This window comes from Necator americanus, chromosome II, assembly GCF_031761385.1.
Source record: "Necator americanus strain Aroian chromosome II, whole genome shotgun sequence".
NCBI lineage: Eukaryota > Metazoa > Nematoda > Chromadorea > Rhabditida > Ancylostomatidae > Necator > Necator americanus.
Window position 1 is genome coordinate 21,101,806 of NC_087372.1, and position 25,910 is coordinate 21,127,715.

At 42.3% G+C, this 25,910-nt stretch overlaps 6 protein-coding genes across 7 annotated transcripts; 4 read left to right on the forward strand and 2 right to left on the reverse strand.

Annotated features, from left to right (window-relative positions):
• Positions 1-3,786: 3,786 nt before the first annotated feature.
• RB195_018818 (uncharacterized protein) lies at positions 3,787-15,954 on the reverse strand (the record flags this gene model as incomplete). The annotated part of the gene is made up of 19 exons (XM_064186416.1): positions 3,787-3,861; positions 4,229-4,377; positions 4,430-4,592; positions 6,923-7,012; positions 7,071-7,151; positions 7,212-7,333; positions 7,393-7,459; positions 7,520-7,666; positions 7,829-7,950; positions 11,930-12,037; positions 12,872-12,999; positions 13,486-13,595; positions 13,699-13,768; positions 13,830-13,990; positions 14,055-14,182; positions 14,251-14,336; positions 15,021-15,109; positions 15,322-15,422; positions 15,933-15,954. The coding sequence occupies 19 exons, from the start codon at positions 15,952-15,954 to the stop codon at positions 3,787-3,789; spliced, it is 2,019 nt and encodes a 672-aa protein (XP_064042297.1).
• Positions 15,955-16,989: 1,035 nt separating this feature from the next.
• On the forward strand, positions 16,990-17,559 carry RB195_018819 (uncharacterized protein; the record flags this gene model as incomplete). Its single annotated transcript, XM_064186417.1, has 1 exon — positions 16,990-17,559. One exon carries the CDS (start codon positions 16,990-16,992, stop codon positions 17,557-17,559), a length of 570 nt encoding a protein of 189 aa, XP_064042298.1.
• A 186-nt stretch (positions 17,560-17,745) lies between these two features.
• Positions 17,746-18,630, forward strand: RB195_018820 (uncharacterized protein; the record flags this gene model as incomplete). The annotated part of the gene is made up of 1 exon (XM_064186418.1): positions 17,746-18,630. The coding sequence occupies one exon, from the start codon at positions 17,746-17,748 to the stop codon at positions 18,628-18,630; it is 885 nt and encodes a 294-aa protein (XP_064042299.1).
• Positions 18,631-18,740: 110 nt separating this feature from the next.
• RB195_018821 (uncharacterized protein) lies at positions 18,741-19,385 on the forward strand (the record flags this gene model as incomplete). Its single annotated transcript, XM_064186419.1, has 1 exon — positions 18,741-19,385. One exon carries the CDS (start codon positions 18,741-18,743, stop codon positions 19,383-19,385), a length of 645 nt encoding a protein of 214 aa, XP_064042300.1.
• Positions 19,386-19,729: 344 nt separating this feature from the next.
• RB195_018822 (uncharacterized protein) lies at positions 19,730-20,107 on the forward strand (the record flags this gene model as incomplete). Its single annotated transcript, XM_064186420.1, has 2 exons — positions 19,730-19,843; positions 19,907-20,107. 2 exons carry the CDS (start codon positions 19,730-19,732, stop codon positions 20,105-20,107), a joined length of 315 nt encoding a protein of 104 aa, XP_064042301.1.
• A 301-nt stretch (positions 20,108-20,408) lies between these two features.
• On the reverse strand, positions 20,409-21,636 carry RB195_018823 (uncharacterized protein; the record flags this gene model as incomplete). Of its 2 annotated transcripts, none has more annotated exons than XM_064186422.1 (3): positions 20,409-20,506; positions 20,633-20,737; positions 21,567-21,636. In XM_064186422.1, 3 exons carry the CDS (start codon positions 21,634-21,636, stop codon positions 20,409-20,411), a joined length of 273 nt encoding a protein of 90 aa, XP_064042302.1. The 2 variants fall into 2 exon arrangements, with proteins under 2 accessions (XP_064042302.1, XP_064042303.1); XM_064186421.1 differs by having other exon boundaries at positions 20,483-20,568.
• Between the last annotated feature and the right edge of the window lie 4,274 nt (positions 21,637-25,910).

Here is a 25,910-nt window from a genome sequence, read left to right on the forward strand (position 1 = left end):
TCGCACCCCTTCTATGGGTATCTGGCGCCGGCGCACCAATCCGACGCCGCGCGACCCGTCGCACCCCATTTTCTAGCTATCTGGCGCCGGGTGGACCCGTCGCACCCCCTTTTTCGAATTTCGTGAGACACACACACACACACACACACACACACACACACACACACACACACACACACACACACACACACACACACACACACACACACACACACACACACACACACACACACACACACGGACTAAGCTCGTTATTATATATCATATATATATATATATATATATATATATATATATATATATATATATATATATATCATGACAAGGACAGTCGGATGATAGGTTCACAATCGTGACTCTGACGGAAATTACGGCATATCTCATCGAGAGGGACACCTAAGGTACAATTCAAACGCCTCTAAAGCTAACATAAGGGGAAGTAATTGATGCTAAGTTCTCTGCAGCAGTAGACTGTTTTTGTGAAATACGTACTTTGCGATTATCACAACAGGAAAGCGATACAGCCTACAAAGGTATAAATCAGGTAGAATGTTACTCAACAGTTTACTCGATAAGGTAACTCTTTACACCTTTATGAGTAATAATCAGTAAAGAAGTTCCCGTTGCGACGCTTGCGAACTATGTCACAAATTCTATGAGTGGAAGAAGTAAAAAATCGAGAATTTCTGCGTAAGCCGCCGATAAGATAACTTCTAGCAAACGAAAGGAAATTAAACATTCATCTTTGTTGTTGCTGCCACACTCTTCAGCGAAGGAATTTTCTAGAATAACGCAACAATCCACTTGAAATAAAAACTACTGTTAATATGTAAAGTGTAGAACTGCAGTAGTCTATCTGAAGAAAATAAAAAATTCAAATCCGCCTGTTTTTTCCGCTATAATTCATGATCATGATGATTATGATCATGATATAATGATATAATATATAATATCATGCTATATAATAACTCGCTTAATCCGTGTGCGTATGTGTTTGTCTGTGTGTCCCAAAAATACTTCACAATGATGCAAAATTCTGCATCGGTGAGGCGTTGAGCCATCGCCACGCACCTGATATGCGTACCTACCTTTTATCCATTGTCCAAAGTTATATAGATATCGATGTTGGCTTTGATAAGACAAATTAGTTTCTCTCATATGTTAGTGAGAGTAAATAAACTTTTATGTGAATGTATACTTCCAAATTTGCAAACTATCATGCTGCATAATAACGGGCTTATTCTGTCACGTGTGTGTGTCTGTGTATGTGTGTGTCTCAGTCAAGAAGTACCAAAAAGAGAGTGAGACGGATACCATTGGTGCGCTAGAGCCTCAACGCGGTAAAATTGGGTGAGATGGGTCGAATTTGTGCCCCGGAGCCAGATAGCTGTAAAATGGGGAGCGACGGATCCGGCGGGGTCGGAATGGTGCGTCGATGTCAGGAAGCTGTAGAGCGGGGAGCGACGGGTTCCACTGCGCCGAATTGGTGCGCGGGAGCCCCAACGCAGTAGAATGGGTTTCTATGGTTCCTTCACATATCTATTTCCCAACGTGTCTCCCTAACGCTGCTATCATCTTCTTTTCAAGAGAAGGAAACACACGTTCGAACGGCTGCTTAAACACAATGCATAATAGCCGACAGTTTACGCGATCTGACGTAGAACGTTATTTTTATCACTATGATAGTGATATTTACGTCTTCATGTTAGCACATCATTCTTTGCTAATAGTTGAGAACGAAGGAAACTCACACTTCGAATAATGTTTCCAAATTGTGGAGGTTTGAGAGGAACATAGATGTAAAATCAAGTTTGATTGTTCTCCAAATATAGAACTGAGCGTTTGGGGAAAAACCATTAAATCTTACACCTATGCTTAAATTTTCGGGTTAAAAAATTGAAGAAAGCATTGATGCAAAAAAGCAATTCTAATCTTACAAAAAATGTCGCTACTGTTATTTCATTTTGATCGGTGAAGGCAAGCGGAGCGAACACCAAAAAAAAAAAGCCTGAAGTCCTGCTTTAGCAGGACATTCAGACTGGTAATATAATGATCATGTTATAATATTACCAGTCTGAATGTCCGGCTAAAACCGGACCCCAGACTTTTTTGTGGTGTTCTCTTCGCTCGCCTTCACTGATTAATTTAGGCTACAGATTCATAGTTTTCTTTGTAAACGCGTCAGTTCTACATTTGGAGAATATACAAACTTCAACTTTAAGCACTCTTTCGATACCAATGTAATATAGACACGACTTGGGATCATTACTCTTGTTTCCCCCAACAGTTATCACAGAATGATGTTTCATATAAAATGAAGTGAATGACATCATCGTATTGATAAAAATAGCGTTCCACATCAGATCATGTAAACAGTTGGCTACTATATGGGCAGCGGTTAGCATTCTTGTTTCCAGTTTCTCAAGAATGGAAGAGTCCTAGAGGTGAAAAGCAACGCGGAAAGTGTATACGACTATGAAACGTTTGCGACGTCCTATTTACCTTTTGCGACATGCACACGAAGTTACTGTGCAATGCCTCTACACCATAACACAGGATTTCGACGCCAGTGGACCCGTCGCACCCGCGTCTATAGGTATCTGGCGCCGGCGCACCAATCCGTCGCCGGGTGGACCCGTCGCACCCCCTTTTTCGAATTTCGTGACACACAGACAAACACACACACACACACACACACACACACACACACACACACATACATACATACATACATACATACATACATACATACATACATACATACATACATACACATACATACATACATACATACATACATACATACATACATACATACATACATACATACATACATACATACATACATACATACATACATACATACATACATACATACATACATACATACATACATACATACATACATACATACATACATACATACATACATACATACATACATACATACATACATACATACATACATACATACATACATACATACATACATACATACATACATACATACATACATACATACATACATACATACATACATACATACATACATACATACATACATACATACATACATACATACATACATACATACATACATACATACATACATACATACATACATACATACATACATACATACATACATACATACATACATACATACATACATACATACATACATACATACATACATACATACATACATACATACATACATACATACATACATACATACATACATACATACATACATACATACATACATACATACATACATACATACATACATACATACATACATACATACATACATACATACATACATACATACATACATACATACATACATACATACATACATACATACATACATATATACATACATACATACATACATACATACATACATACATACATACATACATACATACATACATACATACATACATACATACATACATACATACATACATACATACATACATACATACATACATACATACATACACGGACTAAGCTCGTTATTATATATCATGATATCATTAGCATGAAAGATAAAGATAAAGATGAAGGATAAAGGATAAGGTGTCTGGCTAGCCGATGTGTCGAGTCAGTGTTTTTATCCTCCCAGACAAGTCTGGTACCAATTTATCGATCCCGGAGGAATGAAAGGCTTGGTGACCATCAGGGCGGAGTCGAACATTCGATCGATTGTGCAGGAAGCGGAACCTCTAAGCGCTACATCACACCCGCCCCATGATCATGATATGAATTATTGAGTGGTCATACAGAATTCACGAAATGCCCATGTAGCACTGTGAGATCGCTAAAACCTTGCGAAACCGAAACATCACGAATCTGAAGAGATACCCGAAAGCGCCGCCGGCACATGTAAAGTTTTAATTCGCCTGAGCGAGTGCACCAAAAATAAGGTTACTTTCTCCTGCTTTAATTAAAGCAACACCTAGAGGAACTTTAGGCAGATTCCTACTCTTGTTCCATTGAACAAAAAAAAAACCGTTAACAACTCTTGCCATTTAGTTTTAAAGTTTGCAGGTACAGGCAGATTGTCGAAACATTTAGTGCTGTTGAACTAAGAATAACACCGTCATAACTGGCAGATATTCTTACCTTCGTAGCACACGCAAACTGCAGCAGAAAGTGGGCGTCACTCATGTGCCGATTTCTTGTTGGCACTAAATTCCAAAAATAACTCAACACTTACTTCTTTATCATGTTCGAAGTCGATTTGGAGAGCAGCGATCAGTGAGGCAGGCGAAGAAAAGTACTCCAAATCCATGTCTCTCGACGGCTTCAGATGCACTTTGCAGTAGTTTAGCACATGCGATGAGGTCACATCCTTCATTTTACCATCTGAAATTCAAATCATCACGCAAGCAGTAAAAAAGAGATTCATAAATCGCACCGCTTTCAGGTTGACTGACGGTGATTTGGATGTCGGAGATCATTGCAGTGCCGACTTTAACAGAGTGTTGGTCGATATCCAGACTTACAGAGCCAGAGAGGAAAAGAACAGGGTCAGCTTCCCGTTCCACAAACAGGTAACCCTTCGAGATAGGCAGCATAAGCTTAAATATACCGGTTAGTACCATATTTATGTAACTGACAACGCAAAGGATCTCTTCGAAATGATGTTTCCAGAACTAGCACCAGAATCTGATTTCTAATTGGAAAAAAAGGCGCATTCACCTTTCTAGGGAGTCATTATCTGTGAAAAACTACGTGCCGGATGTCTGACTTTTTGCTAATTTTGGAATGAAAAGGCAGTGGACCTGTCACCTCTCCCGCGTTTCCCTGTCAAATGAAGATACTGAACACCTGAACAGATACTGAAGGTTTGTACGAACTACGTGACATTTGCTCTCAGGGCAAGATCAAAATCTCTGTCAGTGATGAAGGAGGGGTATTTGTAGTGATTTCAAGTGAACTGGACAGGACTGTAACGAAACTTCACCTTACGGACGATAGTTTATACCATCCTTCATCTGCACATGAGTTTGGCAGACAATATGCCGCTCAAATAGGATATGGATGGAGACCGCAAAATCAGTAGGTTTGCCAAAAACAATTATCACGCGTCTAAAATGTGACTGGCCCACCTGTCCTGTCCTTTACGTCCTAACCAAGACCCATAAGCTCACCGCTGCCGAATTTAGGTCGACCAACCCGGGGGATTTCAAGGTTAGGCTTATCATTAGCAATATTGGAGGTCCCACCAACAGAATATTCCTCAACATGTTATTTAACACTATTCTCAGCCAGCTACTCCAATACGTTCCCGCTCATCTCTCAAGCACAAAAATGTTCATAGAGCACCTCCAGAAAGCGTGCCTTGATGGAGATTGTGTGGTCGAATGCTTCGATGTCACTTCGCTCTACACCAACGTTTCCACCGATGCTGCTCTGCAGGCAACATCAGAGCTGCTTCTGGAACGCCAGGAAACTCTTAACATGTATGAGTTTGCGATACAGCAAATAAAGATGCTGCTAGGCGAATGTCTGAGATGTTCCATGGGACAAAGACTTCCTCCTACATAAGCCGTTACTTTCATGTATAACGTTGAAAAACCTCTACTGCAACGCAAACCTCTACTGTACTGCCAATACATAGATGATTGTTGCATTATATGTCCAACGCAAGCTGAAGTGAACACTTGCTTCGATATCGTAAATAAACAATCCGGGTACATAAAGTTCGCGAAGAAAAAACCTAGAGACAATTGGAAGCCGTTTCTAAATGTCTAGGTTCATTTGTGTGGGGGAAATTGAAAAAAAGGTATTAAAAACCGAGTTGTAAGAACATTCTGATTCACTAAAAATCGGCTCACCCTTGGAGAACCAAAAAGCCACTCATTGAAAATATGTTTAAGATAGCTGCAACGGTTTCATCTAAAGTTCAAGGGCGCATTGTCATCGTAGACATGGCTAACTAGATTGCTCACTCCAATAGGTAATCAGCAAAGGTTTCTCATTCAAATCGGAGCCACGTGACTGAGCGGCGGTACCACATGGTAGAACAAGCAGCAAAGATCCCCTTCTGCCTTCCTTTTATTATTTTTATTTTTTCCTTTTTTTTTGACATTAACAATGCAGTGCGAGCAAGCCTAGGACAGGCGGGTCTGCAAGATTCAATCAGAGTAGTGGACATACCACCTGCGAACCTGAAGCAAAAGCTAGTCCGCAACCGTGCCTATGACAGGCTTTGTGAGACACCTAACTACATCGTTTGTACGAATGGGAGGTAGGATGATTGTGTGCTATCGGGGTTATCTATCTAACCGCCTGTCAGTTATGTGGGGATGAATACCTTGGCGAAACAGGAAGACCACTATATATCCGCGTCAAGGAGCACCTAGACGGAAAATCAAAAACATCAACACCTTTAGGTGCTCATCGCAGACAACACTCCTTTTAGGATAGCTGTCACGATCTTGGCACGCGAATCACACATTCTGGCGCGAAAACATTGGAAGCGTTTTACATAACGGCCAAAAGTCAAATGAATATTAAAAAGGAATGCATCGCTGTAACCAACGAGCTGGCACCATATCAAGACCTTTGCGGGTTTTGACCTAGGGGTCAGAAGCGGGGCACCGTTACTACTTACTACTAGCGGCGCAACTCTAACAACTGGTGGTGCACTAACGTCACGATTTTGTGGCTATCAAGATGACCAGTACGGTGGTCTGCTTTTCTAGCGTTGTCCTTGAATAATCTGTTTGCCAAGTCATATCTTGAGGGATGACGAGGAATTTGAGAGAGAGGTTACAGATGTCTTTGATTTTCCAGGCTTTGTAGAAGGCAACGACGCCGAAACGTTAGCCAGAATAAAGATCAATAACAATCTTGGTTCTGCTCAAAAAATAGTACACAGTCAAACGATACTGAACACCATTACCTGTTTTCCTCCCTTGCAATTCACGATTGAAGTGAGAGTCCAGCGTCGGTGTCCTAGTACGGGTTTCTCCTGCGTGTTCACATATGAGATCTGAAAAATTGAAAACATTTCAGGAAATTTTGCAATTACTAAACTGCATTGTATTCACCCTCCGAAGCATCATGTCGATTTCCGGGATCGTCGACGAGTTTAGAGTAATAGTTGACTGGTCAGGACTGAACGTCACACTCTAGAATGGACTGCTTTCTTGCGGGTTCTCCTTCCATGTACTTGCAAAGCTCTTTCATACCTGCCCTTCTACTATTTCATCTATCCCCGTGAATTGCAGCTGTTCAGGGCAGCGATGGGCGCATTCAATAGCGCTCTGACTTTCTGTTTCCCCGCTGAGAAGATAAACGCTGGAGAGTGATCCTAAAAACTTGAAAATTGCGAGAAACTTCCACCAATTGTCTCTTTAGCAGCAAACAAACCTTTGAAGAATTGTGCCATTGCTTGGTGTCGACCGTGCCAACATGCTCCAACAACGAGTCTCGTCTTCTACAAAACACGTGAATTCATCCAGGTTTTTCTTGTGTCATAATTTGCGAGCATATATACCATAGTTTGAGTTTGGTGTAGCGGCCAATCGTCCAGAATTTCTGGGTTTCTCTCGTCAGCTTTGAAGGATACGCCATCGATCATCAAGCTGACGTCATCGACTCCATTGAAGAAGAGGGTATATGAGTGCCATTCATCATCGCACACCTTAAAAGTCCGGGTGAAGAAAATAAGGAAACCACACAGTCAAGGTTTGCACAAAGTATGATGACCTTGTTCGTCGATTTTGGCGAAACTTGTAAATGAAAGAGATGTATCTCAAAAGCGTCCTAACTTTCAAAAATCATAGCCATAGAACTTGCTAGGCACCTGTGGGATAGCCCATCTCCATTCAGCTGCGCGGAATTCGGCTTTGCTGCCAGCTTCTCTCCTCAGGACCACCTCGAGTTTGCAGTGACGGACGTAGACGGAGAAGTGGTGGCGATTCATTCCTAAAGTTTAACAGCACTGGCGACGATCTTATGAGTGCCCCTGGATTTTCAATCAATTGCTGGTACATTTCTGTATTTCACAAGGAAAAAAAAAGAATGTTGTGAAGGGATGGAAATTCTAGAGCCCTTGAAAACAAAAGTAAGAGGAGTACTAAATAGTCAAACCAAAAAGAGTTCCTACTCAAGAACATGAAGCTAATATTTCGGTTCAGCAGCATTTTATTTGCATCGACACCACCTTAGATGTGCAATTAAAAAACATTCTTTATTCTGATTTTTTAGGGCCCTCAATGAACTACTATGGATAAACAGAGCTCTTTTTAACAAACAGAATGATGTTCATATCCAAGATAAAGGAAGCAAGTTATGCCGAACAATTACCATGAGCTATCTTATCAGTCGCACACCCAAAAATTGTTCCGGAAAAAATAGGCAACTTTACAGCTATATATTCCTTTACAGAGAAACAGTACTATGCAGAAGATCAAACGTTCGCTGAGAGGGGTGTCGGAGCAGGAGGGGTCGTAGGGCGGGTAGGAAGCATACATACGATAGTCTCAGCCGGCGCTCTGATGCCATTCACTTTTTGACGGTTGACGAAGGGTGATTCTCATCTCTTGAGCTGCTTCACATGAGCCAGACCACTTCAGCTGATGAGGGTCCAGCTCTTCCCTATCGCACCTGTAGTCGGAAGGGGAGGAAAAAATGAATAGAGCAGGGTGAAAAAGTCGAGGCTGCAGTACATGTTAAAGAAACACACATGCCAAGCGATGCAAAAAGCTAGAAAAAAGATGGCGTGAAGTATCTTTCAAAGATTTCGGTGGTGTAATTCCACACCTTTTGGTCCGAGACTAGTTTGGGAAAATACTAAACAAATGAAGAACATGGAAATTAGAATAAATGTGAGGCGTCACGAGTACGAATGCAAGAAAAAAGGTGTAAAGTTTATAATACCTTGTGATCTAAGCTCTCCGGCCTTGTTTAGAGTGAGTTGTTTAAAAAAAAGAAACTTTTCACCAAGAATATAGGAAATATTTAGCGTGAGAAAGGGTTCGAATCGGGTTAGTATCCGCTATTTACACTCAGCTTTTAATATGAGGACAAACCATCGAACACTTAACTAAATATAGCGCATTATAAATAACGTGATAAAAGCTGTGAAGGTTATGAAGCGGAAAACGAATTGTTTCAAAAGCACATGGCTACCTAAAAATTTTGATCCTTTTTAAAAAAATAATCAAATCTAAGCATTATAAATTTTTGCATCATTATTTAATATAAAAGAAATGGAACTAATCAGACTTAACTTCGTTTTGAGTACTAAGAGGCCGTAGGAGACAAACTACATTTCTATCATAGCTTGAACACTGCATCAGTACTCCTTCATTACAACCAACTAGATATGTTACGTACTTTATTAAAAAGCCCATTGATGCTCTAAGTCAATGTTAGACGATGGGTCGCAAGGTGATGTGACGCTGTTATTATTGTGATTGTCAGGGGACCAACCCAACACAGTTGTGTGGTTTGCATTTGGCGTTTATTAGTTTAAAGGGCAGATTTCTCTTCCAACAGTGACGAATTGTCCTGTCATTATTTAAAAAAAAGCACTTTGATGCTGTTTCCGAGCGAAAAAAAGGCATCTACAACCAATATTTGCGATAAAATTACTGCAAAGCGGGCTTCATGAGCTCTTAAATAGTAACACTCAAAGTGAATTCCATGCAATAAAGCCTTTCCAGAATTGTAGAGAGAGATTTTATCCACATTCCTTCAAAAATTGATGCTTCTAACTTTCCTACTTTTTTTTTGAAACCTGGTTGAGAAAAATTCCAAATTTTCCTTCAAATTTTTGAGAAGTTCTCAACTAGTTTTTGATAGAACCAAAACACCTACAGGAGTCAAAACAGTGAAGGATTTTTCTTGATACTCTATGAAAATATGGCACCGAGTTTTTTCAACCGCGCTACCGCAATCTCGCAACGAGAAGAAGTGCGAAATTTCAGATTTTCGGTTGCGCATCAAAATCTGTATGACTTCAAAAAAAGTTCAATAACTCAGCTCGTCGCCTACAAAAATAAATTCGGCTGGAAGTTTGTTGTAGAGGAGAGTTTTTGCTGTCAGAATTTATTTTCACTTTCTTTCTGCCGTTCTCTAAAAAGCTAGTTGAGAAAAAGTTGAAACATTGGCTAAAATCCTCAACTTTTCTCTACTAGCTTTAAAAAAACAGAAGGTTCCTGGAAAAGAAATTTTAACCATTTCATAGCGCAAATGTTCCTTTACAACAAGCCGACACAGTTGTTCTAATCTGTTTCTTCTTCAGTCCGTTATTCCTGTTTACCTAAACCGAACAAAAACAGTCCAGCAGTAATTTCCAATCAGGGTCTGAGCTAATCGCTACAGTGATATGTATATAACACCTATGTGCACTAAACAATGCTATTAATACAATTTAAGAAGAACTGCCGGCGAAGTTCCCTTCTCAGTAATTTTTTTTTGGCTTTGCAGAAATCAAGATTCCGGCGGGGATCGAACATCGTCTGTAAACAGTATCAATGTGTCAATGAGTAAGATTGTAGGAAGTAGAAAATAGTGCGAAAATGATTTTAGAAGGCTCCGGTATAAGTTCTGCTCCGGTATAAGTTGTTTATTCCATTTGTGCTTGCGAAAATGGAAAAATTCTGGCGAGGATCAAACTCTTGACCGTTCTTTCCCGTTGTCGATGAGTAAAATCGTTGCAAATGGCAGAAATGAGTGTTGAAATGCAAAACAAGAATAAAAATAAAATAAAAATAAGAATAAGACAGATTCCTATGGGGTCAAACTCTCTACCGTATGTTATCAATGTACGAATACACGTTGAGAGCTTTCTGATCTTTTCAGCTTACATGTTCACATATGTACTGACATATTTTCAATCCTTGCAGTGAGCTATCAGTGGCGTCAACATTATTTTATATACTTCAATTTGTTTGCAGCACTTTATATTAATATCCATTATAGTATTATTTATTAATCTTAAATACTAATATATTACACTATTACGAGTTATTAAGGACTCAATTTGTTTCTTTAATTCTGTTTAATTAATTGTTGTTTAATTAAAACTAATTTTTCATTGCTATACGCTAGAAAGAAAGAGATGAAGGGATCGCTTTCTGGAGGGTCTTCTATGAAGGGGACGTCTTCAGAAACGTTTTTTTTTTACTTCACGCTTGACCCTGATGATGCATACATATAGGAATCAGTACAATGTTTCTCTTTCAATGAAATTTTCCAAAAAAGGAAAAAAAAAATTTCATTACTCCTTCTTAAAGTATTGTTCTCTTTATAGTGAATTGGTTTGTTCTTCTTGTTTCTTTACAAAAAGACAATTTCGAGTTATACATATAAAGAAACTAGTATGTTAGTCTCTACATATTCGGATTCGTTCGGTTCAAATTAGACCACATATTGGAAACTCCAATCTTGCTTGTGTATTCAGAATTGAAGCAAAGCAAGCTATGAGCGGATACGATAGCGAATTAAGATTGCCACAAATCACCAAGTCGCTTAATTACGGCGTACACGGTGTTGTTTACTCGAGGCTTATAATCATCATGGTAGACGTGTTTTCGTCTTATGAGTCGAGCTGAATGCTGTTTTGCGCAAACGCTGCTGCTCATCACAGCGAGTGGTGTGATGAGCAGCAGCGTTTGCGAGGGAGGGCAGTGATACGTAGCATGAAATGCTTCGAAACATGATGAACTTGGAGAAGTGGAATCTTTTCAGTATTGCTTCAAAGCAACGGGTTTGCCCAAAATGATATGTATATAAAGAATAATTTCGATTTGATTTTGAAAATAGAGAGTTTTCATTTTGGTGGGTGCAAACAGAAATAACTGCTATATAAAGGTATCAGGTCGAGCATTGAACATATATAGCACATGTACTAAGCATATATGCAGAAGTTGGTAGCTCTGTTCCCACATACGATTACCTTCTTCGTCGGACTCGCAGAGGATGTTCTTCTTATTCTTCTGGTCATCTTTCGTGCCACGTGTGTGCTTCATTGAAAACGACAAAGAGAATTTGTCTGGGATGATCTCTGGAAAGAATTTTGTTCACAGTGATTTGCATTACCACGAATCCTGGTTGCGGCACGAGTAACTCTTAAAATTAATAGCATTTTCAGTGTTATGGAAAGAGCACGGTAATGGAACCAGGTGGCCACGTGCCTTCTTATCATTTCCCATGTTGTCATAAATTGGAAGGATGAGCAACGTAATTTCGCTGTTGGAAAGTTCTTGAATAGCAGTGAAATTTGATCGCGATGCAAAAAGTATCTGCCCATCATCTGATATGTCTGTCCGGTGCCATCGATTAGCCGTAAGCTCACTCGAGTGTGATTTATTTCTCTGAAACGTCTAAAGAAAGCTAAGATCTAGAACGAAGGCGGTTAGGGTATAAACTAGCATCTTCGCATGTTCCCTAAAACCAGTTAACAAATAAAATAGTCCTACTGTAAAAAGTCCCACTGTTCCGCCCACGGTGACCAGATGAACAACTTGCGTACACGGCATCAACAGAGTGCCGTCAATAACGATGTTTTGTGCGATGTTACCGTTTAAGAGAAGAATAAGATATTATGTGCTTCTTACAAAAAAAGCTTCGTTTTGCTTCATTGACCTTCAGTTTCTGTTCAGGTTTTTTTTGTGTCGCACGTTGTTCATTTTGGTGATGTAGATACTAACCACACCATCTCGAGCGGTGTGTAAAAAACCTTTCTCTTTGCCCTTTCTCTGCAGTCTTTGCAGCCCAGACAAATAAATTTTTACTAAAAAATTTGACTACCACCACAATCATATAGCATTTTGGTTTTCTGAGACAGGTGGTCTACTCTTACCGTACGAGTCTACTTCAGAATGTGTCTTACAGCTACCTGGAACACGTCCTGAGGGGATGATGACCGCATTACTTACGCCGTCAAACGCAACTTCTGTATCTTCTTCGCCAGCGAACATTGACCTTGCAGGAAGAAGAGGAACTGTTGCTGACGAGAGACCACAGCTGAAATTTAGAAATCCTGCGAAACAATGCCTTCTTGTGATGAGTAAAATTGGAAGAGGCTACAGGTGTCCAGAAAGGGATGCAACACCATTTCTTCTTGAATTTGTGAAACGCCAGCCGAAGGTATGTCAGCCTTGAGTGCAAAATTGAAGACCAATAAGATTTTCACGACTTTGTTTTAAGTTCGCGACGACATGTTCGAGTTAGACCATAATTTACCCATTTTTTGTTAGACCATAGTTTACCCGTTTTTCCTCTGCCTTGACAATTCTATACTTTCATGGAAAATTCGTAAAACTACAAATATTCTGGCCTCCAATGAAATATTCGAAAAAAATGTGAGTGTAGAAATAATGGGAGTTGAAAGAATACAAAGGTGAGGATAACCGCACCAAAATGGCAGGTGATTCCAAAATGGGAGTAGGTTGAGGTGTGAGGTTTAATTAGAAACGAATGACAAAGACGCAGTTAGCGACTTCTACCTACCTTTGGATGGTCTCGTTGGAGAAGATAGTGTCCCTTGTGCATCCCTTTGTTACATGTCCCGCTTGCAAACTCACAGTGCTGCGAACATTCTTCACAACACAAGCTGCTTCCTATAACAAGGATTTAAGATGTGACGGAAGCATATGACTCCCAAATCCTTTACGTCAGATGCGCCTTCCACTCATCTTAAACGAACCATGGATGCTACAATACCTGTTCGCAGACGCGGATTCGAACATCTGGTAAAATCAATTTCGGCCCACTTCCGGCGATGTATGTAAGCCTGCAAAAGAACCGAAGTACGGGGAAAGAGAAAGGTGATGCAGAGAATGCGGACAACCCACCTGTCAGACAGCCCTGTATGCCCTTGTGCGCACCTTTCCTTTACGTTGACCGTGACCAAAGCACTTTTACTCCTTCTCATCCCACAATCAATTGCAACAACAGTGAGGATGTATGACTTCGCTGCAGAGTAGTTCAATGGCTTCGTATTTCGGAGAACTCCCTGAAGCAATAACCAATAAGCTCTGGATTGGGTGAGCTAATATAAAAACGCTCTGCTTGCATACTTGATTGTTGATAGCAAATGGGAAGTCGTTGAGGCTATTAGCGAGCTCAAAATCACAGATTTGCCCATATGGATTGCCGCAGTCACTGTCGGTAGCCTTCAGAGTGGCGATTTCATCGTAAGTCTTGCCTAACGAGAGATTACGTAAGCACTGACAATACGGCCCCGCCCAAACACTAACATGAGCCTCTCTTTACCTTCGTCCACAGTGAATGTGTACCACGGACTGTCAAGCTCGGGCGAGTGATTGTTTGTGTCCTTCACTGAGACTTTGAGAGCGACTCTGAAGTGAAATGAAGGTCTAAAGGAGCGGAAAGTCGCTTCAAGGTGACTTCCAACGTGTTCGCCCTCTCGTCTAAAGTGGCGATGAGGTTCTCCGCCAGGGGACAGCGCTCAAAAAGTGATTCATTTATGCTTCGCACCTATGCAACCGCTTAATTCGATGCTCGATGGCGCAAAAACATTCACAGCACCGTGAGTTCGCGAGAGACACTCATCGATGAGAAGTGTCACAGGGAGGAGTTTGTTGGTGTTGCCGCACGTCAAGTTACCGTAATCTAATAGATGTGTAATCATGCGCGGCGAAGATTTGCGCCCTCATTTGAATTGCAATAAACAGATTAATTGCTCTTCACATGGGTTGTGACGATGCATATTAGTCCCAACACTCGCACGCAGCAGAAATTGACCACCTACTGCTGCTCATTTGCCCCTTGTAGCGTTTATTCCTCTCGGAGTTACGTCAGCCATCTTACTCCACCAAAGATTTTTTTATTGTATCTGTGAAGCTTTCACTTTTTACGTAAGCGCTAGGCGATCCTTTCGCGTGCTCGTAAGCTTCGTTTTGTGCTCGTAATTTTCAGATTAAATAACTGTTAACAAGAGATGGTCAGCTTTCAATTTCAAATCTATCCATGTAGCCCAGTGATGCAAAGAGGTGACGCAAATAAGCTGAAGCTTGACTCACGGTTCACTTCGAATGCTGTCGTCTTCACATCGCACTGCCACCACCTGCAGCTCGTACTCACTTTTTCGGCAGTCAAGGATAGTAGCATCCTAAAATATGAAGAAGTAGCAAACAGCAGTGGTTGCCTCATCAAAACGTGATGTGCCTAATATCTCAACCTTGATTTCCAAATTATGAGTTGCGGTGGACACATCAACAAAAATTCAGTGATATGGTGCTTCCTGTTTTAAGAAGTGCAACTACTCTAAGTTAGGTTAAAATTTTATCTAGACGAATAAAACTTCATCTAAAATGCGCCTGCCTTGACTCTAATGACGGCAGCTCCTGTGAACTGGTCGATGACTTGCACGTCGAATGGAACAACCTTTTCCGAAGAAGTTAGAAGATATTTGCAGACTGGGCCTAAAAACAGCACTTCTAGAAAGATACAAGCAAAGACGTTATAAACTTATTTCATTTTAGACAACCAAAAAATTAGCCGTTAATTGTGGTGCTAGATACAGGGTATCCGCAATATCGTAACAACATACAACTGGTTATGATATTGATTGCATGCGATGGAAACTACGAAAAAAAAAACCATCTCATAACATTGTGCTGGCATGCAATGCAACTAGTTGTTTGCACATAACTTCTGGTGAAGAAAACACTCTTAAAGGCATCACCCCACGAATCTGAGGTGGTGCAGATTTCAGGTGGAGTATTCGTATACGAGTTGGGAGACTACGGAGAGGGAGGTGATTCCGTCCATTTCTTGCTAATTGCCGTAAAAAACGGCCCGGAAGATGCAGCGCCGCACAAGACTGGCGCGCTCCAATCGAACCTCTGGTAAAAAATGGTGCGCCAAAACGAATGAAGCCGTATCTTCCGGGCCGTTTTTTACGGCAATTAGCAAGAAATGGACGGAATCACCTCCCTCTCCGTAGTCTCCCATCCTGTATACGAATACTCCACCTGAAATCTACACCACCTCAGATTCGTGGGGTGATGCCTTTAAGTGTCAAAGCAATGGATTAAATAAGCTCCACAGGTCGTTCACTTTCCCGAAAAGTTTAAAATATTTAGATTCGCAGAACTTGATGGGTGAGTTGTTCGTATTAATGAATGCAAAACTCAACTTTCGTTCATCTACTGAATGTCGAATCCAGTGAATTATTACTATTAATTAGTTCTCTCACAAATCCGTCGTAGCTCTGTTGGTTGCCAATCCCGTCGCTAGGGTCAGGATCGATGTACGCTCGCACTGGCTGTTTTTGGATTTTTGTCCTTAGGAGCCTAATGAGAATGCCTTCATGCACTCAAAAACCTTGGGTGCCCGTTAAATGTAGTTTCTTTTTACATATACTGCATATTGAGCCGTCGAATAACGAGTAGGACCCGCGCTCAAAGTGTAAGTGGCAGGCAGGACTCTGAGTGGGGTCTGAATGAATGAGACACAAGTTCATGGCGTTGGCAGGACTGCTCTCAGCTGAGGTAAAGCCGACCGAGAGTTTGCTTTTGTTTGATGTTGGAAATGTTTTTTTCTTGAGAATTGTTAAAAAGGACGTTTTTCACCCACAAAGCCGCCACTAACGGAATGCGAGATTTGTGCGGGGCGCAAAGGGAAACTTCGCCAACGCTACTGTTACAACTAATCACTCTTCAGCCTTGCTCGTTCATTTCGAAGCCTGCTGTGTTGCGGCGCTATGTGTGAAAACGTGTAAGAATGCGAGGGTTGGAGATTAGAAGTGAAAATTTTAAGTCACAAAGGCTACAAGTTTTGAATGTTATATACATACATACATACATACATACATATATATATATATATATATATATATATATATATATATATATATATATATACTATGGGGCCGCGTATACGAGTCTGATTGTTACCTGCACGTGGTGGCCCTGCTTTAACTAAACGCAATCAGGCGTTCGAGTGTACGCATTGGGAACGTACGATCTATACAACCTGCACTGTTATATGGCGAAAGCTTCCCATACATTGCAAAAAGGTGCTGTCGTCCAGCACACCATCAAAGCCCGTAACCTGAAAGTTCAACTGCCTGAAGAGAGCATAGAATCTTTGGCAACAGCCATTCGTTTCGTCACGCTGAACTGCCGAACACTATCGAGTGAACTTCAACAAGCCGCTCTATCCAGACTTCTGCGATATCTCTGTGTGCCTTTTGCTGCACTGCAGGAAACACGCATGAGAGATCGGCCCGTAATCAGCATCGAAAATTACACCATATACTGCGGCGATGCTGATGAGAACAAGGTAGGTGGCTGCGCAATAGCTGTGATGAACGATTACAAGAACCTGGTGGAGGAATTTGGCTCAACGTCGTCTAGATGCGCCTTTTTACGACTGCGGGATCGCGGAGGACGTAAACTCTGGATCGTAAGTGCTCACGCACCTACGGAAACCGCTGAGGACAACAGTAAGGACGCCTTCTATGATGAACTCAATGCGTTGATGTCTAAAATAGCAAGCCAGCAGGTGGTCATTGTCCGAATCGACGCAAATGCGAAGATGGGACTCGAACAGTAATCCGATGTGCTAGGAAAATGGTACTATGCAGCGGAGCGCACGTCGAACAACGGTGACCGTCTGGTCGACTTGTGCGAACAGACGGGCCTCATCGTCGCTTCCACGTTTAAGAGGAATCATCGACGCCATCAGCTCACGTGGCAGGGGTCAACCCTTTTAACGCCTGAAGAGCAGCGCAAGCGGAAGATGAGGACTCTTAAACTTCAGCTCGACTACGTTCTGGCGAGGAACATTCCTCAGTCAGATATCCGAAAATCTAGAGCTGTTTGGGAAGTCGCGTTCGACTCTGACCACCGTCCAGCTCTTCTCAGCTTCAAGATACGGTTCCACAAGAGCAACCGAGGAGTTCCTCTTCAACCGAATGTCGACATGGCAGGTCTGAAAGACGATGAATGCAGAACAAAATTCCGCCAACGTGTGTCTATTCATGTTGGAGTACGGACCAGGAAGAAGCTTAGCAATGCGGATTCCTTCACAAAGTGCATCAAGGACGCTGCAAGGGAAACGCTCCCGGTTCTATTGCCGCGGAAGAAGTTTGCCTTTGCATCTGCGGAAGCAAAATCCACGTACAATTCTGTATGTGTCGCGCGCAGCGCTGGTGACTTCAACCAGGAAAAGCGTATTAAAAGGAAGCTGCGTCGTCAACTGCAACAAGACCGCGATAACGAGTGGATGTCCAGAGCGATGGAGTTTGAGAAGGCATGGGAGGACAGGAACCCGCGGAAAGCCTATGCTCTACTAAAACAGTATAGCGGCAAAATGAAAAAATGTTCCCCTGTCCTCAACACTGCCAATGGGGTAGCTGTCGGTGAAGCAACCCTTCCAATTTGGAAGGAACACTTCATGACCTTGCTGAACCGGCTAGCACCGTCAGCCCCTGAACTCGAACACGTTCATAGACCGACATACGCGGTTGACGAGGAGCCACCGACCGTGTCGGAGGTCCTGGTCTGTATTCAGAAAATGAAGAATGGAAAATCTGGCGGAGACGACGGGATTAGCGCAGAAATGCTAAAACATCTTCCTCCGTCTGGGATTCGTGAGATGACAAAGATCATCCGTTCAATATAGATAGACGAAAGGATACCTGAGTCGTGGAGACACGCTATCATAATTCCCCTCCACAAGAAGTTATCCGTCACGGACCCAGGAATTATCGAGGAATCTCTTTGCTGCGTGTTATGTACAAGGTATTGGAACGCATTATCCTGGACCGACTCATTAAACATCGCGAAGAAACAAAGCGCGACGAGCAAGCTGGCTTTCGTCCTGGCCGATCTACGATTGACCAGGTATTCGTCGTCAGGAGAGTGATCGAAATCTGGCAGCGGTATTCGAAGCCAATGCAACTAGCGTTTCTGGACTTTGAAGCCATTTTCGGCTTTCCCCATCGAGCCCGCCTTCTCAACGCGCTCAGCGCTGACGGGGTACCAGGAAAGTTCATTCACTTGCCTGATTACATGGATCAACGAACGACCGCTGCAGTTCGAAAACCAGCCGGATGTACAACACCGTTTGAAGTGGTAACTGGAGTAAGACAAGGGGCGGTGGCAGGACCCTTCCTGTTCGACTTCGCCATCGACGACATTATGCGAAGAACAGTCGACCAGTGTCCTGCCGACATTGTCTTAGCACCATCAGGGTGCTCCTTGACTGACCTCGAGTACGCCGACGATGTTGTTATATTCGCGGAAAGCAGCACGAAACTTCAACATGTTGTCAACCTTATATCGAAGCTGGCTGCAGCCTACGCTCTGATAAATGCAAGCAGATGTGGATCTCTTCGAGACCACGAACGGGAATCAGGGTGGACGGACAACCGATAGAACTCGTCGATGAGTTCTGTTACCTAGGCTGTACGCTGAAGAACAATGGCAGCTACGAGGGAGATGTTCAGCAAAGATGCGCTAAGGCCACTTCTGCATTTAACTCCTTAACGAAATGTCTGTGGTCGACCCCCACCACCAACGAAGTCAAGCTGCGAGTCTACCTATCCGCAATTCGCCCCATCATGATGTACGGATCGGAGACTTGGGCAGCACCATCAACGGTTATGGAGAGGCTTGATTGCACGGAATGAAAGCTACTTAGACGGCTACTTGGCTACTTTTGGCCTAGGGTATGCCACGGTGAAGATCTTTACGCAGAAATTGATGTGGTATACCGGCGGATGATACGTGGAAAACACCAACATCTTGCATCGCCATCGGAAGTGGCTAAAGTAAATCGTCTTCGCTCCTTTGGTCATATATTAAGGAGACCGGCAGATCGCCCTGTTCAACGAGTTCGGAGGAGTTCGTCGGGTTCGAGCTGGAAGAAGCCACCTGGCTGAAAACGGAAGTTCTAGACTGAGGCGGTGAAAAAGGACCTGAGGACACTCGGCGTGGATAGGCAGTTCAGGCGAGACGTACGGTTTCGCAGAATATGGAATATCGACGAATGGATTGATTCTGTGCAAGCTTTCGCAGAAGATCGAGAAGGTTGGGCAGAGCTGTGTTCAAGGACGGCACACCTCGGCGAAGATGCGGGTAATCGCGTCAGGCGATGACATCAGCCTCCGATTAAGTCAGTAAGTCATATATACTATAATAAAGAGAAGCTCTGCTATGCTTATGAGAGACCGGTGTTAATCTGTGCTACCGGACTTCAGAAAATTTCGTAGCAGACTTCGTGGCATACGCCTTAAGTTATGCAGACTAGCAATCAGTCATTTGGTTGTTTACTTGCAGTTAAAAAGTGAAACTGAAATAAACTTTTAACAGTTTTTCTAGTTCACTTTTGACTCAAGGCAAGAGTGTGAAGAGGTAGCAAAATGTCAAGTGTTTCCATAATTCTTGATCCTTCCATCTTCATTCTGCCAACTCTTCAAATTTTCCCTGCGGTCTCGTCGCGTTGTCGCAACGCGAACACCGCAATCGGAAGGCTACGTAGGGATGGAACAAGCTGTCTGAGTAAGAAACGCTCGTACCCCGTTAAAACGATACGAAGGACAGTAAAGAGAGTATTTGTCTTAAGAAGAAGTTCCATTCAAGCAAAAATTGGGACGTCATTTGGGAAGGAAAAACCAACGGACCTGTCTCCGCCACAATCGAAAGATCCGGCACTGTACTGAGAACGTTCTCATCTTCGCGTATATTCGCCACCAGCTGATCAGCGCCGTGCAAGTCAATAATCGGAGCTGAAAATTGGAGTTTTGAAGAAAGGTGGGATGTAATCACTTCCGCTTATAATGGTTGGTATGTTCCTTTCACTCTCTATGAGTCAATATGGCACAACTACTAAATTATGCTAAAAGACGGCGCTGGGGCACACGTTCGATTCTTATGGGACGCACATTCATTCACAAAATGTCCTTTGAGGAGTGCAGCTCCGAGTTTCTAAAGTCACTAAAATTGAAGAAGAAAAAACTCTATCTGTGATATCACTCTGAATATTTCATTATTGAGTTCTCATTACAACACCGCACTTAATTACAAAGCAATATTCATCTGTCTCGCATTTCCCTCTCACCCTTACACGCATGGCTCCTGAGTGTTCCTAATTGGAAAATAATTGGAAAACATCACGAAATGGGTATCATGTTACTTCGTCACAATACCGCATAGAAAGTTTAGAAATGTGCACGAAAGGGAGCAGCCAGATTGATTACTCTACATTTTTGTTTTGGCCTACAAATATTTAAAAAAATCAAATGACTGCTCTGTAATGGAGAAGCAGGGTGGCGTAATTAGCTTTTTCCAGAACATGGGGAATTGGTATCAGAAAAAGGAAGAAAGATTCGTAAATGTTTTTTCGAAAGTGAAGAGTACTATTCTGCATGGACGTTACCGAACTGCACTCTACATTTCGTTGAAAGTAATATAAAATGGTGAATGAGACAGAAGATTTTTGCTACTCATCAAGGATTTACTTTTTAGCATCTCTATGGAAACACTTAGCTGGGAAAATACAGTGGAAATACTGTTTGCTCTCAGAAGAATTCTAGAAAATGCTTTTAAAAATGTCACCTCGACGTTTGTGGTGCTTTGCCAGGAAAGCAGCAATGTAAAACGAGAACAACAACACAACACGCATCATGTTTGTGCTTTTTAAGGTAGCCTGAAACCTAGCCTTTATTCAGCAAGATTCGGTGAAAGAAAAAAACGTTTGAGCTATGGCACAACTCGTGACGATGCGAACAGTCTATGACGACAAGGAGTAGAAGCGACAAGACACAAGAGGAGGACAAGAGAACTGCTGTGGGGGCAGATTTGGAAAGTAATACTCTGAATTCGAGGATATCGCACAGCAATGCAGTGAGCACACTGAGAAACCGCTGAATTCGCTGCTGATTCGATGTGAAGCCAATATGGGCCGCATGAGCGCGACCTGCCAACGCACATCAAAACGCAGACGTTTGGAATGCACTGTGCGGAAATTCGCTCGACTGTAAATCGACCGCAGTTACTGTTACATAAAAAATTGCAAAACTTTCTCCCTACATCTAACAATAGAGAGGCGACAGCTCACATTATGAGTCAGACGTTTGCCAAACAGGAGCGATGTACTGGACAGAGCCAGGAATACAATTAGAGAGGAGGTAGTCCTCGTTGTAAGGAGAAGGGGAAAGATCTTTGGAGAAGGCACCATACGCTGCATGTAAACATCAGACTTCCGCGTTGCTCTGAGTTTATAGAGCATATTGGAGCAAAAGAGAAAAGAAAACATGTGGAGAAAGAGACATGAGGAGTAGCATAAAGTTGATCAAATAACGAGTTTGTAATTAAGGATTAGACTTCATATGTTTTCTTATCAAAGAGCAGAGTTCAGAAAAAAGTGTTCGTGACATAGAACGAAAGAAGAAGTGAATCTGGAATAGACAAGTGTTGGGATGTGTCCTACAGGCGAGAAACGGAAGAGTAAATTGTGTGGGAGAACGTGGTAACACAGTTGTTTTCACAAGAAAGACTCAAATGTGGAAGCGTACCCCGAAAAATTGTGATTCATAGTGATGCAGCCAAGAGTGGAACTGCGAATAAAAACGGCAGGGAAACGTTTGCGTGCACTTTTTCACAGTCGAATTAAGTGCACTGTATCATTCGTGTCTTGCACGCTCAACGAATACCTATGTACTAAGTAGGTGGTCCATAGCGAACGCTTTGAAATTTGGAGGTGGAAATAATTTGTCCGCTGCATGCTCCGCTATCATTGCGTCATTAGTTGTCGTCATGAAGACAATTGTACACATACGCTACATGAAAAAACGTGCAAGATGTTACATCGAATGACAACAGGAAAGGCTGGACCCATTGCTCTGGATCAGTTTTATTTGATATAACTGTAATGTGTTTAAAACTAAATTTATGACGGAGGAAATCCTACACAGTAAAATCCAAATTAAAATCAGAAATCAAGACTGCACTGCCACTGACATAAAACCATTTCTCAAGTTCTGTCGAGAACACAGCTCCCATTTTAGTTTGGGGTTGTAGAAAATGAAATTCCTCTAAATCTAGAAGAAGCGATATCATGGCCTTGGAAATACCATATCCAGTTAATCATATTCACAATCTATCAGCAGTGAAAATTCTTCTCAAAGTATGACTGCGTCCATCGTAAGATAATCCAGGCAAGAGAGAAAATTTCCCACTTTTTTGTTGCGCGCTCTGGGAACTGCTCACGGAAATGGAAATGGCGGATGTTGGCGAGCTTTTGGAGCAGCATGGATGCGAATATTTGAAGGCACACGCCCTTGTTGCTGTGAGAGAAAACGATGAAAACAACAGGATAGAACAAAGCCAGGTATGCTCGCAAGTCGAAAGAAATTGTTCTCAGGTTTGAGGAAACTGCAATGTCATGAGCTACGAAGGTCTCGATCACTACTACATAGACTGACAAATTTGGTAAAAGTGCGTCTTCAGGTCCGTGGGTACGTATGTGATATCAGTTTTATACCTGTGGAGGCCTCACGGCAATGTTCTTGAACCGTAATTGTGGGCACAACGCTGAAAAAAGCGAGATTTCTCAGACCAGAGGTCCCCTGCTAACAAGTGTCGATTCATTCCGCTTTGAATAACTGCGCTAGTGGAAGCTGGACGTCAGAAAATGTTGCATTTATGAACAGTATCCAACAAAAAACTATCTGTTTCTCTCGGATTCTCCACTACGGATACAAACGCCACTCTCGAGATTACTAATCTTACTCAATTAACATCAGCACAAAGTATGTAGTCCTCATTTATTTTTGGCTGGTGAAGTTGGTTGTCGTTTAAGTCGAGCGACTGCGACCAAAAAAAGGATACGTTTGAAGAGAAGGCAAATGACCACTTTGGGATCTTTGGCACGAGAGGAGCCTCATGCGAACCCATTGCCTTCTCCTACTAGTGCTTCTCTACAAAGAAGCTGAGATTGTGAAGTCAGCTTCAATCAGAAAAGAGAAGTCCAGTCATTGTTGGCCTACTCCCCGCAAACTGACCTATAAGCACTAGAGCGTTTTCATTAAAAATAGCTGTCAGCGTCCTTGTTGCTGTGAGAGAAAACGATGAAGACAACAGGATAGAACAAAGCCAGGTATGCTCGCAAGTCGAAAGAAACAATAATTGCTCTCTGGTTTGAGGAAACTGCAATGTCATGAGCGACGAAGGTCTGGACATCACTTCTACACAGACTGACAAATTTGGTAAAAGTGCGTCTGGAAACACCTAGATTCTGATTTCATTGCTTCTCGATCTCGACAATACTAGAAAGTTCTAGTTTGAGCTTTAAGTCTCCTGGGACACGACCGGAAGAAGGAAAGCATAGATTCTTAGAAGCGGTAAGCTCGCGTCAATAGATATTTGAGCACGCTACTTGATGCATCTGTAAAGAGAATGAATGAAAAGAAGGCCTGAAGATAAATACGCTCTGCTTTTTAGCGAATGAATGAAAAATGACGTTCGGGAAATGGATAGTGAGGAGCGATACCTTGCAAACACCCGATAGATAGTGAACTAAATATGCTCCCATCATGGATGGAGGAGCTCAATAAGCCACTCGGAGGTGCAGCAGATTCTGGTACTGAGTTTTGGGCTGGGTCGTCGTAATAGACTTGGTGAAGTGCAAACGACCGAACAAACATAAAGTCGTCGATTTTCATGGTATCTGCGAGAAAGCTCACAGTATGCTCTCCTGATGTCTAACTGATCTCATTACTTCTGGAAGGGTACACTGAACGATGTATTATACGATTGCTTATAAAGAAATCCTATGCGATACCGTATTGAGGAAATCCATTTCAGCAAAGGAGATAAATGGTAGTTACAGATTACTGCAAGCGTTAGAAAATTGAAAGCTGCAATCTGGGGGCAATACTAGAAAGTAAGACTTGTTATTCGCCTTCAGAGCATTCGATGCCAACTCATAGCGCAACACTAGGTGTTGTCTACTCCAATTCCACTAAATTTTCACTACGTTCAGAGAAAGCTATCATAAAAAAACGAAAATGTTGTAGAACGGAAGGAAAACGAAGGAGATGTGTAGAGACATAGAGATAGGCATAGTTTCCACCACCTGTTTAGTTCTCCTGGATGTATGCACGAAGTTATGTACATCACAAGAACAATTAGAGTAAGGGAAATTTGGTATCAAAACAGACTAAGGTTGGGATGCTGAGAAGGGTTGTTATCACGGGAAAAGAGGGTGGAAAGATCGAGAGGAGGGTGAAATGAATGCGCAAGAGGCCGATGCTTGCGAATGCGAGTGACAAGCTAAGCAGTAATCGAAAAAGAGGCGGGCAGACGGCTGCATATAGAGCACGGGACTCAGTGAGGCTGCGGGGGATTCGGGGTGGCAGAGAGCAAATCGAGCCGCGAGAAGTGAAGTGTGTTCCGTTGGCCAGGCAACCGAAGCTCGCTCAGGCTTCAGCGTGTGCTCACGTCGTCTAGCCCTGATCTAACAGTCAACACTCACTGCAGCTCGGGGAGCAGCCACGTCCGTCACATCCACCGTGACAAATGGAAATTACGCTCTCACATCCCTCTGTCGTTCTTTCTCTGGTACCTCTGCCGAGATTATGAGGAGAAGCTTTCCTCGACAGAAATCAACTGCTGTGGGAGTAAATGCGAAGAATCGCGGTAAGAGAGATAGGAAGCGATAGATTCAATGAGAGTTTATTACTCAGTTGCAAAAAGCCATGCGACAGCACAGGTTTTACTGTCATGCCGATTCATGGTTGATCGTGATATAAGCACATTCTAACAAGTGCGTGAATCATTTAGCTTGAAGGCATCGCCCCACGAATCTGAGGTGGTACGGATTTCAGGTGGAGTATTCGTATACCAGATAGTAGATTATTGAGAGGGGAGTGATTCGGTCCATTTCTTCCCAACTTCTTC